The sequence below is a fragment of the Chelon labrosus genome (assembly GCF_963514085.1).
Source record: "Chelon labrosus genome assembly, chromosome: 16".
Classification (NCBI taxonomy): domain Eukaryota; kingdom Metazoa; phylum Chordata; class Actinopteri; order Mugiliformes; family Mugilidae; genus Chelon; species Chelon labrosus.
Genome location: NC_140349.1, coordinates 2816754 through 2834314, shown reverse-complemented (window position 1 = coordinate 2834314; position 17561 = coordinate 2816754). Strand labels below are relative to the sequence as shown.

General features: G+C 42.8%; 1 protein-coding gene across 1 annotated transcript in view; it reads left to right on the top strand.

The window, feature by feature from the left end:
• The window catches only part of grin2da (glutamate receptor, ionotropic, N-methyl D-aspartate 2D, a), a gene marked incomplete at its 3' end in the record, with an annotated part of 143125 nt that overhangs the window by 114258 nt on the left and 11306 nt on the right, over nt 1–17561 (top strand). Inside the window, exons 14-15 of the mRNA XM_084562579.1 lie at nt 4029–4098; nt 4751–4868. Coding sequence (XP_084418705.1) covers nt 4029–4098; nt 4751–4868 — 188 coding nt within the window. The remainder of the gene's footprint in view (nt 1–4028; nt 4099–4750; nt 4869–17561) is intronic.

The window sequence follows — 17561 nt, the reverse complement described above, 5'->3', positions numbered from 1 at the left end:
CAGAGGTCTTTTTTTCTTTGTTTCAGATTAAACTCGTTCTGTAATGAAATCCAAATGACTTGTTACCAGACTCATATTCTGATAAGAGTTGGGTCAGGCTAGTTCAGTCAGGTCGATCAGTCTGAAGTAGAACAGAGTCAAATACATTACATTTAAAATCAGGGTAGAAGAGTAGCAGCAGAGTAGAGATGAAGTAGAACAATTTACGACCGAATGAAACCGCAGCAAGCTGCTTCTATCCTCATCTACTCCGCCTCCTTTTATGTGATCGTTGCATAATCTGCAGGTTTTTGACGGGAGCTCTGACTCTGAACGGGTACCACCCTTTCCCCACTCGCTTCATTTACGGGACCCCCTTGCCTGACCCCACCTGTTAGCACATTAATCTGTCCCACCTCGGGAGCCTTGGCCAGTCACTGTAACCTGCACGGCCCAATCAGGATCATGGCTGCTGAACGAAGTGGGAGAAGTGATGAGGGTGTTTCTTGTACATTTGTCCATATGCACTATTTTATTTTATTTTACCAGATTTTTGCTTAACTTTTATTTTAGTTTTATTTTACTACATTTCTACTTATATTTTATTTTTATTTTATTTTTCTAAATCTTTACTTACATTTTATTTTTATTTTATTTTACTGGATTTCTACTTATATTTTATTTGTATTTTATTTTACTACATTTTTACTTAAATTTTATTTTTATTTTATTTTAATACATTTTCACTTAAATTTTATTTTTATTTTATTTTACTAGATTTCTACTTATATTTTATTTTTGTTTTATTTTACTACATTTTTACTTAAATTTTATTTTTATTTTATTTTACTACATTTCTACTTAGATTTTATTTTTATTTTATTTTACTACATTTTTACTTAAATTTTATTTTTATTTTATTTTACCACATATTTACTTATACTTATTTTTATTTTATTTTACTAAATCTAAACTTAAATTTTATTTTTATTTTATTTTACTGGATTTCTACCTATATTTTATTTGTATTTTATTTTACTACATTTTTACTTAAAGTTTATTTTATTTTACCACGTTTTTTACTTTTATTAATTTTTATTTTATTTTACTAGATTTCTACTTATATTTTATTTTTGTTTTATTTTACTACATTTTTACTTAAATTTTATTTTTATTTTATTTTACTACATTTCTACTTAGATTTTATTTTTATTTTATTTTACTACATTTTTACTTAAATTTTATTTTTTATTTTATTTTACCACATATTTACTTATACTTATTTTTATTTTATTTTACTAAATCTAAACTTAAATCTTATTTTTATTTTATTTTACTGGATTTCTACCTATATTTTATTTGTATTTTATTTTACTACATTTTTACTTAAAGTTTATTTTATTTTACCACGTTTTTTACTTTTATTAATTTTTATTTTATTTTACTGAATCTTTACTTAAATTTTATTTACTTGTGGTTCTCAATATTTTTATTTTTTTTATATGCTACTGCTCTGCTCCGCCTCAGGAGCCTCGGCCAACCGTTGTAACCTGCGCGGCCCAATCAGGATCGTGGCTGCTAAACGAAGCGGGAGAAGTGATGAGTGTGGACGGTGAAAAAAAAAAAGCACATTTAAATAATACATACTAGCAGCAGCCGCAGTGCGGTCGAGGAAATCACGCCGTCTCAGCACCAGCTGACGCTCAGGCACCTCTTGTGGGACCAAACAAACACACAGAGCACTTACTGTAAAATATACACTTGCTCATTGAGTTTGAAAGAAGGGGGGGGGGGGGGGGGGGGGGGGAGCGATGTTGGCTGATTCAGATGAGGATTCAAATGTTTAATGGGACAGGAGAACACACACAGACACACTCTTTAGCGAGGCGAGAGGCGGCGGCCGCGGTCCTCGGCAGGTTTGACGTAGCGTGTTATTAAAACTCAAACCAGGCGTTCCTTCTCTTCTTCCTCACTCGTCCTCCTGTTTGCTTCCTCTCAGTCCTCCAGCCTCTCCGCCGTCTCTCTCTCGTTATCCACTGTTTATCTCCCTTTCTTTATCCTTCTCTCATCCTGACATTTGTGTACGAAGGGAGCGTTAGTTTGCGTCGTCAAGGCAGAGCTCCTGTTTGATTTGGCTGTCTGAGCACTGAGCATCACCTCTCTGTCTCTGGCTCATGTTTTCTCTCCCTCTTCTAACTCCTTCTTTCTCCTCCCTCATTAACTCCTTGCTCCCAGCTTATCATCTCTCTTGCCTTCTGCGTTGCTCTTCCTCCCATCCCTCCAATCAGTGTCTCTAACCTCCCATTTTCTCTCTGTATTTCCTGTTGCCCTCCTCCTCACCCTCCTCCCCTCCTGCTCTGCGTGCACGTCTCCACCTCCACCTCATTTCAATCTTCCGTCCTTCATCGCGGCCCCCCTCTCCTTTCTTTGCTTGCTCTGTGCAGCTCCCTGAGTGTGAATAGAAATGAAGGTGAAGCAGAAGAGCAGGTGTAGTGACAAACCTGTCACCGGATCCTGACGTCAATCATCAGTCTGAGCTGAGCTCTTCCCTCTGATCCATCATTTTACAGAACCTGCTGTTCCTGCTTCTGCTCCAGTACATGACATGTTTAAACTTGAAGAATTCATTTGATTCTTTTTATTTCTGTTTTGTTTAATGTAAAGGGTCAGAGTTAGGGTCAGTGCCTGCAGCCTGTCCACCAGTTCCTGTGTATATAATATATAATAATATATGTTTACTTCTGTACTTCTACTTTACGTTATTTTATTTTACTAAAGTTTTACTTATATTTTATTTTTTATTTTATTTTACTAGATTTATACCTATATTTATTTTAATTTTAATTTTAATAGGTTTTTACTCATATCTTATTGTTTTATTTTACTAGATTTTTACTCATATTTTTTTTTATTTTACTAGATTTTTATTTATATTTTATTTATATTTTATTTGACTAAAGTTTTAATTATATTTTATTTTATTTTACTAGATTTGTACCTATATTTATTTTAATTTTAATTTTACTCGATTTTTATTTATATTTTATTTATATTTTATTTTACTGGATTTGTACTTATTTTATTTTATTTTAATTTTAAAAGATCTCTACTCATATTTTCTTTTTTATTTTCTTTTACTAGATTTTTACTTATATTTATATAGCCCATGCAGACACAGGGAGGACATGCAAACTGGAGTAGATGCAGGAAGGAAAAGCAGCTTCAGCAAGGTGGATGCACTGTTCATTAAAAAATGAATGACAACACTTCATCATAAACACCCACTGATGTTCCCATTTATACCCCAACTCCCCACCAGCCTTTTAGAACGGAAGAAGTTTTCAAGAAACCCAACAGGAACCCAACGCCCGTCGATATGCTGCGCCACCTCCATCAAATCTGGAAAGTAAAAGGCTGAACAATAGATGCATTCAAAAAGATTGCTTAAAATGACTTAAATGAGCCACTTATGAATAAATATCACAGTATTCCATATTATTATAAGACATTATTGACTGTATGGACTGATCTTTGGTTCAATAAACTGATATTATTTCCTTTGCGCATGAGATTCCATATCATTGTGGAATTTCAGACGTCTTGCAGACATGCTTCCTGATCTCACTGTCTTTTTAGAAACGCTGACGAACACGAGAGCGTCGCGTTAACATGCATGTGCGTGACCTTTTTCTATTCTTGTAAGCGGCCGCCGGTGCAGATTATCACCATTTACTTCCAGCTGAGATAAAGTGAAACTCTCTCGCCCCGCTGCTGCTGCTGCTGCTGCTGCTGCTGCTGCTTTGTGTTCTGCTCTGTGGAAGCTCTCGTAGGAGGAGAAACGACATCTCTGTGTTCTTCTATGATGAATACCTCCCCGTGTGATTGTTGAAAATTGTTGCAAAGGACCCTCTTTTCTTTTCATCTGTCTTTTCACTGAGCCTCGGTTCTGGCGTGTCCATCATCTCTTGTCATTTATCAACTGCACCTTCTCCATTGTCATTTAGCTCCAGGTCCGTCATTTACATTCGTTTGTTGTAATTTTCTTGCAGAAAACTGGATGCCTTCATTTACGACGCTGCGGTGCTGAACTACATGGCCAGGAAGGACGAGGGCTGCAAGGTGAGTAGAAATAGATCTGTGTCGTTTCCATTGACGCTCTCATACACACTGGCAGCCACTGGTGAGGTCCCTTTTAGCCCTGCAGCTACTGTCTGCAGGAAAACACACAAACCCTTCAGTATGTCGACCTCTTCTTGCAGGGGGAGCATGCTAAGTGAGCCCTTCTACGCGAGCAGCATCTGCATTAAATATATCAAAACACATCTTGTGCGTTTATATTCGTCCCTCGCGGCCTGTCGCTAGTTAATAATGTCATTCTTTGGACAGCGCCGGTGTTGATTTATTTATAAGTTTGTATTCGATACAGCTCCCACAGTGAGAATGAAAATCCTGCCCGGTGATCATTTCTAATAAGGTCTGTGGGAGGCCTGAGCTCCCTGATGCCTCACACAACAGCCTCTGCTGCAGTAATTATTACAAGTGATGTGGATCTATATTAATTCCTGCACTGAAACAATATCTCACACTCTGGCACTGCGGCATTCGGGGACTAATATATATCAGAGCTGTGACTGCGGCAGAAGACGCAAAGAAAGAAGACAAAATAAAACATTTTTATTTGCTCGTTGCCTTCCTGTATTTGTCTGTGGTGGATTAGTGTGTGTGTGCATGGATTCATGGATGTTTACATGCTTGCGTTTAACTCCTAAAGGTGATGACCATCGGCTCCGGTAAAGTGTTTGCCACCACGGGCTACGGCATCGCCCTGCACAAGAACTCCCGCTGGAAACGGCCGCTGGACCTGGCTCTGCTGCAGCTGGTCGGAGACGGTAAGACCGAAAAGGGACGAGGGTTTAGGCTTAAGAGGGAGAGGAGGTCTCAAGGATTTTCCTCAAAGCCGATTCATGGGAGAGCCGATCATTCCCTCTGGCACTCTCACCCTATTTCATGTCATAAATCTATTTAAATAAGCATGTCTCTGCTCATTAAAGCCCTTTTTTTTGTGCTGTGATGGAAGTAGAATAAGGTTGTGTAAGTTATATGGATGACATGGTTGGATGGGCCGCGTATCGGGCCACAGTTTACAGTCTGCAATCTCAGCTGCAGTTTCTATACCAGACAGAAATGTTCTCAGAGAGTACAGACTGGATTGTAACGGTGTAGGCTTTGCTCAGCTTTGAGGAAATGTTGAATTTCCTCAAAGCTGCCTGATGGCGTATAGTCGCCGCCTTGCCTTCTTTACCTTTATGGATCTGTGGTTGGTCCATGTTCAGTCCTCCAAGGTTCTTATAACTGTGCACTCTCTTGAACAAAGTCCCATATACATCTGGAGCAGTGAGTGCTGGGGCCGCTGCTTCTCTTCCCTGAAGTCAACCACAGCCTCTTTAGTTTTGGTGACATCCACGTCCAAGTTGTCGTCTCTAAACGATCAAGACAGCACCTCCACCTCCTCTAGGCAGGCTGAGTCGTTGCAGTTAGAGATCAGTCCCTACTACCACTGTGTCCTCTGAATTCCGCGATGATGAATTTGCAAAGAAAAAGAGAAGATGAGGAGGAGCAGGACAAGAAGAGGGAAGTGTAGAAGAAGAAGGAAGAGAAAATTAAGAATGAGGAGGAAGAGGAAATGGGAAAGGAGGAAGAGTAGATAAAGGATGAGAAGACGAGGGGGAAGATGGAAAAAAAAAAGAGGAGATCAAACTGGACTGTATGTGGCCCCCTGAACTAAAATGAGTTTGACAACCCTGGTGTAGAGGGTGTAGAGCAGGGGGTCCAGGACACAGCCCTGGTGGGCACCGGTTCAGAGGAGGTTGTCCTTAGAGGAGTGCTGTCTGATCTAACAGAGATGAAGCCTTACTCACTTAATGTCTTTGTTGCTCTGATTGGTTGAAGAACTATTCAACTGTGAGCAAACCATAGATAGCTCCTCAAAAGTGAAGCCAAAGTAAGTAGAGCTCCCCCTGGTGGCTGGCTGCAGTATATGTCATAAGCTACACCCCCTTCATGTTAGTGGGCGGGACTTGGGTCAAACTAAAACAAGTGTCAAAGTTTTGTTTTAGTTAGTTATTTGACGCCAAAAAAGCAGGATGTGACATAACGGCGACCACCAGTTGCCATGCCAACAGCTCTGTAAAGTGGTCCCGTGGGACCGTGAGTGTTGTAGAATTTTTTTTAAAATAAGTCCAGTGTATAATCCAACGTTTCCTTGTAACTGGTGGAGGTAGAGCAGAGCGTAGGATTAATTAAACTAAAACGTGAGTGAGTCTGGAGGAAGTGTGGGCGGGGCATTGATATCACGGCTCCACTTGGCTCCACTCTCGGACTCTACTGATCAGACACCAAAGTCACAAGATGGCGCCGCCCGTATCCCCGGGAAAATAGCGTCAGTTTGACCAGTGACAGGAAGTGGAGATGTGTTGTCCATATTTATATACAGTCTATGGAGAAAACACGTCCCATTATGAAATCCAAATGGAGTTTTACTAGACTTATATTCTAAAAAGAATTGAGTTGTCGTAAGGTAATGACAAAATGACTTCCAGGTTTGAGTACATTGTGTTTCATGTTGATTCATGTTCCCTATAAATTATATGCTTTGTAGTGTTTTTTCCATATAGATGTAAAGTTATATATTTTTATAAGACTCTCCTTAATGAAGACAGAGAGATGAAAAGAGAGAAACTGGACAGATTTGAAAATACTGATCGCGTTCTGCTACGTAGTTTTGGGAAAGCATTGCGATCCTGTGGCCTTTTGAGGAGATGCATTGTTTTTATTTGCAGGTCAGTAGAGCAAGCGAAGGAGGACGGATGTAGGGAGAGAGAGGGAGAGAGATCGATAGAGAAGGTGAAAAGAAGGAAGAGGAAGGGTGATGTGATCTGAGATGAAGCCGTCTGATAACACAGACACATTTTCTCTTTGTTCACACACTCACAGCAGATCACAGGTTCTCCATCTAACATCTGATTAAACACTCACAGCCTGGCCTCATTGCTCTGAACTCATGACCCCTCTCCCCCGGCTCTGCTCTGCTCTGCTCTGTCGTCCATGTTAGTTGTGACATGTCTTAAACAGTTCCTCTGTCTGTTTTGTTTCTTATCATCTGCTCAAATGTTACGAGAAGTTTTCATTTTTAATTATTTTGACCGAATCGTGGTAGAAATTCTGACCAGAAAGTAAAATGCAGCCAGGGATGAGTGAAATTCATTTGTAGACACGGACCTGGTCTGTGTGATGTACCAATCAGAGGTTTTATTTTGCTTTGATGAAAACTTTTCACACTCCTGGCCTTCTCTCAATCAGCGTCTTAATGTATTTAGCTCCATCGGATGTGTTGTGCAGAGGTAAGGTTGGTACACAGTTCTCTGTTCGACTGCTCTTCTAATCCAAATAACGGCAAGAACCACTCAACGAAGTGAAGAGAGAACTATGATGCATCACTACTGTAAGACCTGAAGGTCAGTCAGACTGAATGCATCAGAGCAGCGGAAACCAGGACTTTAGTTCTGATGAGATTTTCATTTCCACCCACCGTGGTCTGTGTGAGACCCAGATGAGGTGAGCTCATGGTTCCCACATGTGTCGTTCCTCCTGTGAAGCATAGAGGAGGAGGAGGACACTGTTGGAGATTTATTGAACATGCAAGGAACACTTAACCACAATTGCTCCTGCAGCACTCTGCAGCGACGTGCCATCCACATCTTATTTGAGCTTAGAGGGACCGTCCTTTGTTCTTCAACAGGACAACGACCCCTAGAACACCTCCAGGACATGCAACGCCTATTTGACCAAGAAGGAGTGATCGGTGCCGCGTCAGATGACCTGGCCTCCACAATGAGCCAAACTAAACCTGACTGAGATGGTTTAAGATGACTTCTGAGTGAAGGCAGAGCAGCCAACACCCTCTGGTTTTCTGCGCTTCGTGTGACCATCATACCGGCTGCTAAAGGGCTCACAGTTTGTGTTTCTCAGGAAACAAGAAACTGTAGAAAAGAGGTTGAAGTGTGGATCAGATCAGACGGAGAAAGTAGGAGGAGAGAAGCGGTAAAGTGCAGGAGTTACGACAGAGACGGCCGTGAGAAAAGACGGAGGAGCGGAGGCGCTCTCAGCTCTTTCAGCTCTTTCTTGGACCTAATTGAACAATTAACCGTCTACCATTGTTAACCAGCCTGTTCCTGCCTGTTTGTCTGAGCCGCGGTCCCTCTTAGCGCTCCGCACCCGGGCTCCCGATGTTTATTTCAGGAGGTGGAGAGGAGATTCAAAAGAGAACGATGGAGCAGTCGAGAAAAAAAAATAATCCTTTGTGCCGTCACTATTGAATACATGCATCTAAATCCTGCAGACGGGTGGAATCGGCTGCAATCATAACAGCACAGACACAGTTCAACAGAATGAATGGATTTGAACGTCTAAGCTTTCAAAACACGACAAAATAGATAAATAGATAAATGGAATATCCTTACTTAGCCCGTTGCCACCGCAACCCGACATCGGATAAGTGGAAGCTGATGGATGGATGGATGGATGGATGGATGGATGGATGGATGGATGGAGATGAATGTAAATGACTAAAATACATTACAAGCTTTTTCTCTCCTCAGCAACATTTCATTAAAGCATGCGTTTAAACATTTCCCCTCTTCCGTTTAAACCTCTGGTCCTCAGATGACGCATGGAGATGCACACGGAGCAGGGAGGGACGGTGACTAACCGTTAAACAGGTGACAGGTTCCGGTGATTCGGTTTGCAGCAGTCAGACTTCAATATTAAAATAATAACTCTCCTTTTATATCTTTATGATGACAGGGAAGATTCTGCTGGTGTCAGGGCTCATGAAAACAGTTTTTATTCTCCGTTAAGAAAAACCAGGACTGAATTAACACCAACCTGAATACATGAGAAGTATTTCAATATTAATAAACTGAGAATGAATAGAGGCAAAATGAGTTCACTACACTGTAGAGGACTGCTTCTGTGGGTATGGGTATATATACCAGTTTTAAAAACTGATCAGCTCTGATCTCTACTGGGAAAACAAATATATTTTATGACTAGATTGTCCCTTGAGATCTAAATCTGGGATGGAAGACGGAGCTCAGTGCACTGCAGCTTAAGAAAACCAATGCAAATAGACAGAACACAAGCAAAGTAAGAAGACTTGTAAGAAGTCCGATGCAAGCGCTCACAGCAGCAGCGAATGCAGAAATGTGCTGCAAGCGTCAAGGCCGTCCATTCATCTGCAGATGAATGGAGTACATCTTCAGATTATTTGGATTGGACAAGTTAAGAAAAAGCAAAAAGCTCCCGAGGAATCATGCGATTGGGATGTTAAAAAAAGAATAAAAAGGTTCCAGGCAGGTTCCTCACCTCCTGGAAACCTTTCCGTTCTCATTCGCAGAGCTTTTCTTGCAGAACATGTGTTGTCAGACCGATGAAGACGCCCTCTTACTCTTACTCTCGGCCACCATTTAAATCTCTTCTTTGAGATCACTGGCCAGAGCGGATGCACAGTTAAGACGGCATATGCTAGAGCAGCGGTTCCCAAAGTCTTTCTGCAAGGCCCCTCTTTTTGTACCAGCTTGTATCAGTGTTTGTCGCCGTCAGTCGCTTCCTCCATCTGCAGAGCAAAGACGCGTCTTTCTCGTACCTCGTCGCTAAGCTGATCCTTTGACAGATCATAGATTGCATTGTTTGATAGACAAACTGCTTCTAGTTTTCTGTTGCTTCATTAACCATTATTGAGACTATATTGACAGCAGAGGGTAGCATTCATTACTCTGCTGTAGTGACACTGCGGAGGCAACGTTGAGCATTTGAAGACACAGATGCAGCTCTTATAAAGAGATTCATGAAAGTTTATCCATTTTTTTCCCCCTGAAGAAATCAACTGGCTTTTCCTTAAGCTCTGGATCTACTGTCTCCAACTTGTTTGGTTTCAAACTGTCAGAAGTAAATATTTTTAGACCCACTAGCATCCGTTGTCCTGGTGAAACCGAGGCCGATGTCTGCCTCATCATATTCTCTTGTCTTTGCTTTGGAAGTTGTGTTTGCTGCACGTTTAGCTCTCACAAACCTCTCCACGGTATGCTAGCAGTGCTCAGGCAAGCCTCATTCAACTGCCCACTTTGGGAACCACTGCACCAGAGGGAGATGCATAAGAAAGGTAGAAAACAGAGGGGCAAGTTTAGCCCATGAATTAACACAGAAAAGCTGTGACATGTTAACGCGAATACATGTAGAACGCCAATAAACCTGGGAAGCAAGGTCGGCTTATCCCAGAGAGACGTAAACACCACACCTGTGCAGATTCATACGAGGTGAATATCCTCCATGGTCCATGTAATGATCCCATGACTGTTAAATGTGCTCTCTTGAGCGTCCACGTAGAATCTCAACACCGAGCCGCTGCAATCTGGTAACCAACCCCAAAGATGCCATGAATTCATTACGCTCCGCGCACGCATCGTGGCCCTCAGCGGGTCCGATAATTGCCCCCTGGTTACGAACCTCTTTGTCGGAGCTTGTTGTTTCCTTTATTTAGCACACGACTGGTCGCTCACCAAATTGGCTTCTCATTCAGCCTCTTTTGCAATTAGTGAGCTCCTGAGCCAAGCTTGAAAACGCCTCGGTGCCCATGCAGTGACAGCGGCTCCCTGGAGGGAAGAACTCTGGAAACCGGTGGCACACGGATCCTGAACGTGTCCAAACTCAGATGCATGAGAACCAGAGTCAAACAAATCTGCTGATAGAAAAAGATTTCAACTACTCTGTGAAGCGATCCTGTTTCAGCATCAGCAAAATCAGCGCGGCAACATCTTTCCGAGGCTGTAGCTTCTGATACGATAATTAAATTCCATTCCACTTTGTGTCCTTTTCACTTTTTTTTTTTTCCTGTGAAATTGTTGCAGGATGTGTTGAAGTTCAGGGATGTCTGGTTAACAGCTGCAGAGAAGGAGCAGAATTTATTAGATGACACAGATAATTCTCTAGACTTGGTTTTTATGTTCATTTCATTTGTGTCTTTCCTCCACTTGCACAGGCATAATTTAAAATCCATCTTTTTTTAATTCAATGTTTTGCCGCATTGTTCATTAAACCTTCCTTTAGCCATCATCTGTCATAGCAGTTACCTGTTGAATCCTGTTTTTTATTTTTTTCAATCCCTTTATTTGTAAAAAGAGAGAGCGAGAAGTCACAAAGATACTTTTGATGATAAAACCCTTTTGAAGCCGAGGTAGTGGTGTGTCAAGTCCCACTCGGCTCCAGTAGAGTCCCCACTAATAAACTGTCTTCAAAAGGACCCAGATGCAGGGATGTGTACTCTTGTAACTGCTGATGTTGCACCTGTAATCCCACGGCGGCGCGCATCCAAACATCTCCTCCGCTGCTCCTCTCCTTCGCGTCACTCACGCCGATTCATGCTGACTGAGCGAAGCCGTTAAGAAAAGCTCCCACGCAAAAGAACGGTAATGTTAAAGGCTTTTGTCTCCGGTGGTGGAGCAAAACATAGCAGCACAGCACACCAGGGGAATGATTTGTTCTTTCTTTTTTTTTGTAAATTGCTTTAAGTCTTGACACAGATGTTGATTTTCATTTCTTAGATGGAGAATAAAGCCACCAACAGATTAAGCGGCGTTTGCATTTTCACATTTAGTTTGTTTTTCCACATTGAAACAAAAGCTGTAGATTAAGAGAAAGCCCCTGCCCTCTTGCAGAAGATACAGGAGCTTGAAGGCACAAACTAATTTCTCCAAAGACGAGTCGTACAAATGTTTGTATCTCTGAACCTCCTCAGTTCACCTTTCCTCCATGTCTTCCATCTTTATTGATCCAAAACAATCAATTTGAAAATTGCAGAGAAGCAGAAGCAGCCGGAAATACTAAAGAGGAAACACACTACTATTACGCGGACCAATCACAGCTCTTGTTGTCTGCATAATTACATTTCTGGGGAGGTGCACATCAGATTATGGCATCTGGATCTGGGTTATCACCATAGCTACGGCGTCAAATTGACGCAGAAGCCTAAAACTGCCTATTGCTCTGCAGTCTTAATGTAATAATTTACTACTTACTACATTTTTACCCGATTTTATTCATATTTTACATAATTTATTGGTGTATTTGTGCAATGACAGCTGGGATAAGCTCCAGCCCCCCCCGCGACCCTTCACAGGACAAGCGGTTACAGAAGATAAATAAATGAATGAATGAAGGAAGGAATGAATATCCGATAACACAGTGATGCAGTGATACCAAAATCTCATGCATCTTATTTGGGGACAGTATCTAAAAATGGATGAAAAAAAACAACATATTTTTACTCGTTCACTTCACTCGTCTGATGTGTTTGTTTAACAGAAGCCTCCATCCGTCCCCTCACTCTGGTTTCACTGGAGGAATAAAGACTGATCGGCGAGTCATAAAGGCTGCAGTTAAAAATCGGCGCTGGCTTGTTGAACGTTTTGATCGCCGCCATAATTCCAAGTGTCTTGCAACAAGTACCCTGGACTGGAAAAGATTAATATATTTTTAGGAACACGTCTCCTAAGAGACCCCCCACCCCCACCCCTCCACCTCCCAGTTCACGTCTCCTCCTCTCTCACCCTCAGAAACCTCCTCCGTCTCTGGGGCTGCTTCCTCCAATCATTACCTTTACAGGTTGATGTTTTCACAAAGCAATTTCTTTCTGAGATAGAGGAACCGTGCGGCTGTAGCTCACTTAATGTTCTTCTGTCACTCACAAATAAATAAAAAAAAGCCGCTACAGTAACTTTAAATGATTTGCTTGTCTTCCGACCCCGACATCTCCAACATTTCTCCAAGAGGAGTTTACTTTTACTTATTTATGTGCTGAATATTACCGTTGTCTGAAGTGACACAGAAGGTATACGACTGAATCAAATATAAAATTGAACACACCAGACTGGAGCAGTTAATATTATAGTTAGAAAAGGTTTCTGATATTTGGAGATGTGTATCTTGCTTAGAACGGAAAACTTTAAATGAGTATTATGTAACTGAAATTGAGATGTCACTCGAAGACTTCAGGATCTTTTGTTTCGCCTCTATGCTGACGATGCACCCCTATGAGTAGATTAGATTTGGGCAATTTGATTTGCAGCAGCAGTCGACAGCAACATTCATAGCATAAAACAATACAGTACAATACACAGGAACATAGATATAAATGATAAATGTCATCAGGTGAGTTATCATGACCATATATGTAGCCTACAGTGCAAGGACATGCCTAAAGCTTATTTAGAAACCCTACCGCTGAGACAACAAATGATCTGAGATATCTGTTTGGTTTGGCCCCCTTAGGGAAGACATAGCTCTTTCCAGACAGCAAAAGTCCAAACTCAGCACACAGAGGGTGATGTGGGTCGGCTGCGATGACCTTTGCCCTCTGAATGGCTCTTGCTTGATAGACATTGTCAAGCTGCTGCAGGCTAAAGGTTCCCATACCAGCAGATCACTGCAAAAGTTAGGATTGACTCAGTAAAGGTTAAATAAAACATTTCTAAAAGTCATCTGTCATCATTAAAATTCCTCAAAAATAACAGTCTCTGGTTGGCTTTTTTGCAGGTATAGTCCATGTTGGCCTTAAAAGTCAGTTTGTCATCCAAGATGGCGTCCAAATACTTGTACAGGCTTACAGTCTCCATAGCTGTACCATTAATGGAATTGAGTTTTGGGGCAGGTGGATTTATTTTCAAAAATCGATCTTTAGTTTTACTGACGTTGAGTTGTAATCATGAATTATTGCAGCATTCAATGACATTGTCCATGACAGGGCCGTGCCCTTTTTCCTGGTCCTGACAACAAGCGAATCATCTGCAAACTTTACGATGAACCTTGAATCGTCTGTGCTCTGACAGTCGTTCATGTACAGCACAAAAAGTAAAAGTTGACTGGACACACCCTTGGGGGGGGGGGGGAGCCTGTAGAGCCTGTGAGGCAGTAGGGCAAGTAAGGGTTCAGACTGAGGCTCAGCACTGTTATATATGGGAAAACAGCGGATGCCAGCATTAGCAGCGACACGGATTAAAATGGCAACGAAAAGGCTCGGTCAAAAAGTTGCATTTTAACACTCATGTACGTTCTCTATGAGAGGAAACGAGTCTCCAAACCAGCAGGTGGCAGTAGTCTGAATCCTGATCGTGTCCAAACTGAGATGCACAAGTTGTTCCTTGAAATTAGAGGTGTGGCGGTGGCAGATTTAGTAAGGATTTAGGTCCTATCTCCTCGCCACACAACAAACACTTTGATTCAATCCAGTTTAACAAACTACTTTGTCCGAAATGACCAACCAGTTGAATCACCACCTTTCTGACGCTGTTTCAACATCAACAACTGAACTTTGGAGCAGTCACGAAGGAGGATTTAGAGCAATGCTGTTATATAAAATGCATTCTTTTTTTTACTATTGTACCTAATGTTTTGTCAAGTGAGTGTACACTATATTACCAAAAGTATTCGCTCACCTGCCTTTACTCATTCTATGAACTGAAGTGCCATCCCATTCCTAACTCATAGAATTCAATATGATGTCGGTCCACCTTTTGCAGCTATTACAGCTTCAACTCTTCTGGGAAGACTGTCCACAAGGTTGAGGAGAGTGTTTATAGGAATTTTTGACCATTCTTCCAAAAGCGCATTGGTGAGGTCACACACTGATGTTGGTCGAGAAGGCCTGGCTCTCAGTCTCCGCTCTAATTCATCCCAAAGGTGTTCTATCGGGTTCAGGTCAGGACTCTGTGCAGGCCAGTCAAGTTCATCGTCACCAGACTCTGTCATCCACGTCTTTATGGACCTTGCTTTGTGCACTGGTGCACAGTCATGTTGGAAGAGGAAGGGGCCCGCTCCAAACTGTTCCCACAAGGTTGGGAGCATGGAATTGTCCAAAATGTTTTGGTATCCTGAAGCATTCAATGTTCCTTTCACTGGAACTAAGGGGCCAAGCCCAGCTCCTGAAAAACAACCCCATACCATAATTCCTCCTCCACCAAATTTCACAGTTGGCACAATGCAATCTGAAATGTACCGTTCTCCTGGCAACCTCCAAACCCAGACTCGTCCATCAGATTGCCAGATGGAAAAGCGTGATTCATCACTCCAGAGAACGCGTCTCCACTGCTCTAGAGGCCAGTGGCGGCGTGCTTTACACCATTGCATCCGACGCCTTGCATTGCACTTGGTGATGTGTGGCTTGGCTGCAGCTGCTCGGCCATGGAAACCCATTCCATGAAGCTCTCTGCGTACTGTACTTGGGCTAATCTGAAGGTCACATGAAGTTTGTAGCTCTGTAGCAATTGACTGTGCAGAAAGTCGGCGACCTCTTTGCACTATGCGCTTCAGCATCCGCTGACCCCTCTCCGTCACTTTACGTGGCCTACCACTTCGTGGCTGAGTTGCTGTTTTTCCCAAACGCTTCCATTTTGTTATAATAGAGCTGACAGTTGACTGTGGAATATTTAGGAGCGAGGAAATTTCACGACTGGATTTGTTGCACAAGTGGCATCCTATGACAGTTCCACGCTGGAATTCACTGAGCTCCTGAGAGCGGCCCATTCTTTCACAAATGTCTTGTTTCACAGTCTGCATGCCTGAGTGCTTGAATTTATACACCTGGGGCCAGGCCAAGTGATTAGAACACCTGATTCTGATCATTTGAATGGGTGAGCGAATACTTTTGGTAATATAGTGTATATTAGTGCTTCCTTCCCTTCCCTAACAGGAAAGGAATTCAGCCGTGGTTAAAAGCTGTTAAAAGTTTAGGTCTGGGATGTGAGTCACCGGTTTGAAGCCCAACCACTGACCACGACCTTCCTCCTGAGAGGCTTTTTTTTCCCTTTTCTTTTTCACACCGTTGCTGATTGAGTCATCGCTGTGAGAGCGAGGCGAGGACAATCTGACTCATGTCAAAATCCCACGTGCCCATTGTTCCCGTTTTGGTCCGTACACCATGTCAGGTCTCAGAATCTGCCGTCGTTGGGTGAAGCCTGTCAACACATGAGGATATTCCCCCTTTTTACTGTCACACAGTTCTAAGGCCTGTCTTCAGAACGATCATGTATTTGCTGCTCGGATTGACGCGTCAGGACAGTTCTTGCACTACGGCCACCGAGCACAAAGGCAAAGGAAGTTCAGACGGAGAACAGAAGCTGTCCTGGCACTTGGCAGTTTGTCTTCTGCTTTTGGGGGTAATGCAGGTGAAATGATATATAACCTGCCCCAGGTCATAATGCTCCTTCCTTAATGCTTTTTTCTGCACAGATTGGATAAAGGCGTTTTTTCTTTATATATATATATATATTTATAATGCCACAGAGAGGATTAAAGACTGAGGGGCCTTAAATCCTCGCTGCAGACCAGTGTAAAGCCGTCATACGGGTACAGGCACATTGACTGGGTCAGAATAGAAGTGAATTTAACTGAATGGAATCGTTCCCTAATCACAACAAGATTGTCAAATATCAGCAGAATGGGACGTGAATTGGCTTTTCCTCCCCTCTGTGTTTGCATGCCCGCTCCTTTCATTTGTTCAGCCCGTTCCCTTCCATCACTCCGTGGCATTTCCTCCCTTCAGAGCAGGTGAGAGGGGATACAGATGAAACTCCAGCCTCGTCTGTCAGCTCTTTGTGCGGAAGATTTCTCCCAAAGAGCAGCTTTGCGCGCCGCTGACTGCCGTGATTAACGTATTTGCGGGGAGATAAAGGGAGAGGGAGGCGGAGAGCCGGACGGGTGGAGGGTAGGGGGGAGAGAAATCCGCCGAGCGCTCATTGAAACTCGATGAATTAGATTATGGGAGCGGGCGGCACACAGAATGAACATGCACATTAGCGACTATTGTCAGGATCTGCTCGGAGAAGGGGGGTTGGTGAGATGAGTAAAGGGTCGATGGAGTTGAGCCCGGTTTAATTCAGCTGTCAGGAACGTTTGGATTCCCGCACGGCGACCGGGGGAAGTGAAATGTGGTACACAGCGATACATGTTGGAGTGAGATTTATGTTTTGTCTGAGCAGATCTGACGTTTCAGTCAACACGGCTGAGTCGTGGTGGTCTAATCCACGCGGCGGGGCTTTATGGAGGGGCTTCCAGACAGCCTTAATTAACCCAGGGGTCAATTAGTATTGTAACTGTGAGCGCTGAGGATTGGCGCCTCCTTTGACTCCTTCAGAGTGTGCACGGCGACGGACTCTGAGAGAGCGGGTTTTCACCACGGTGTTTGAGAAGTTCTCTGCAGGCCGCTCATCCGGATCCATCTGCAGAAGGGGAAGCGTGATGTCTTTCCCCGCTGCTTCATTCTGTTTGATTAATGGCCAACGCTGAGAGAGTCCCGTTACGGTGCGGCTCGGAGCGTCTCACCCCATGTGCATGCATGTTTCTGGCAGTTTGAGCCCCGCCCTTGTTTCATCACTCTGCCCTCAGGGTCCCCACCTCAGACTCTGGGCCTGCTTCAAAGGGCTTCTCTCTCTTCCAATCCTCTGATGCCTCACAGCAGGCAAGAAGGTTCTGGG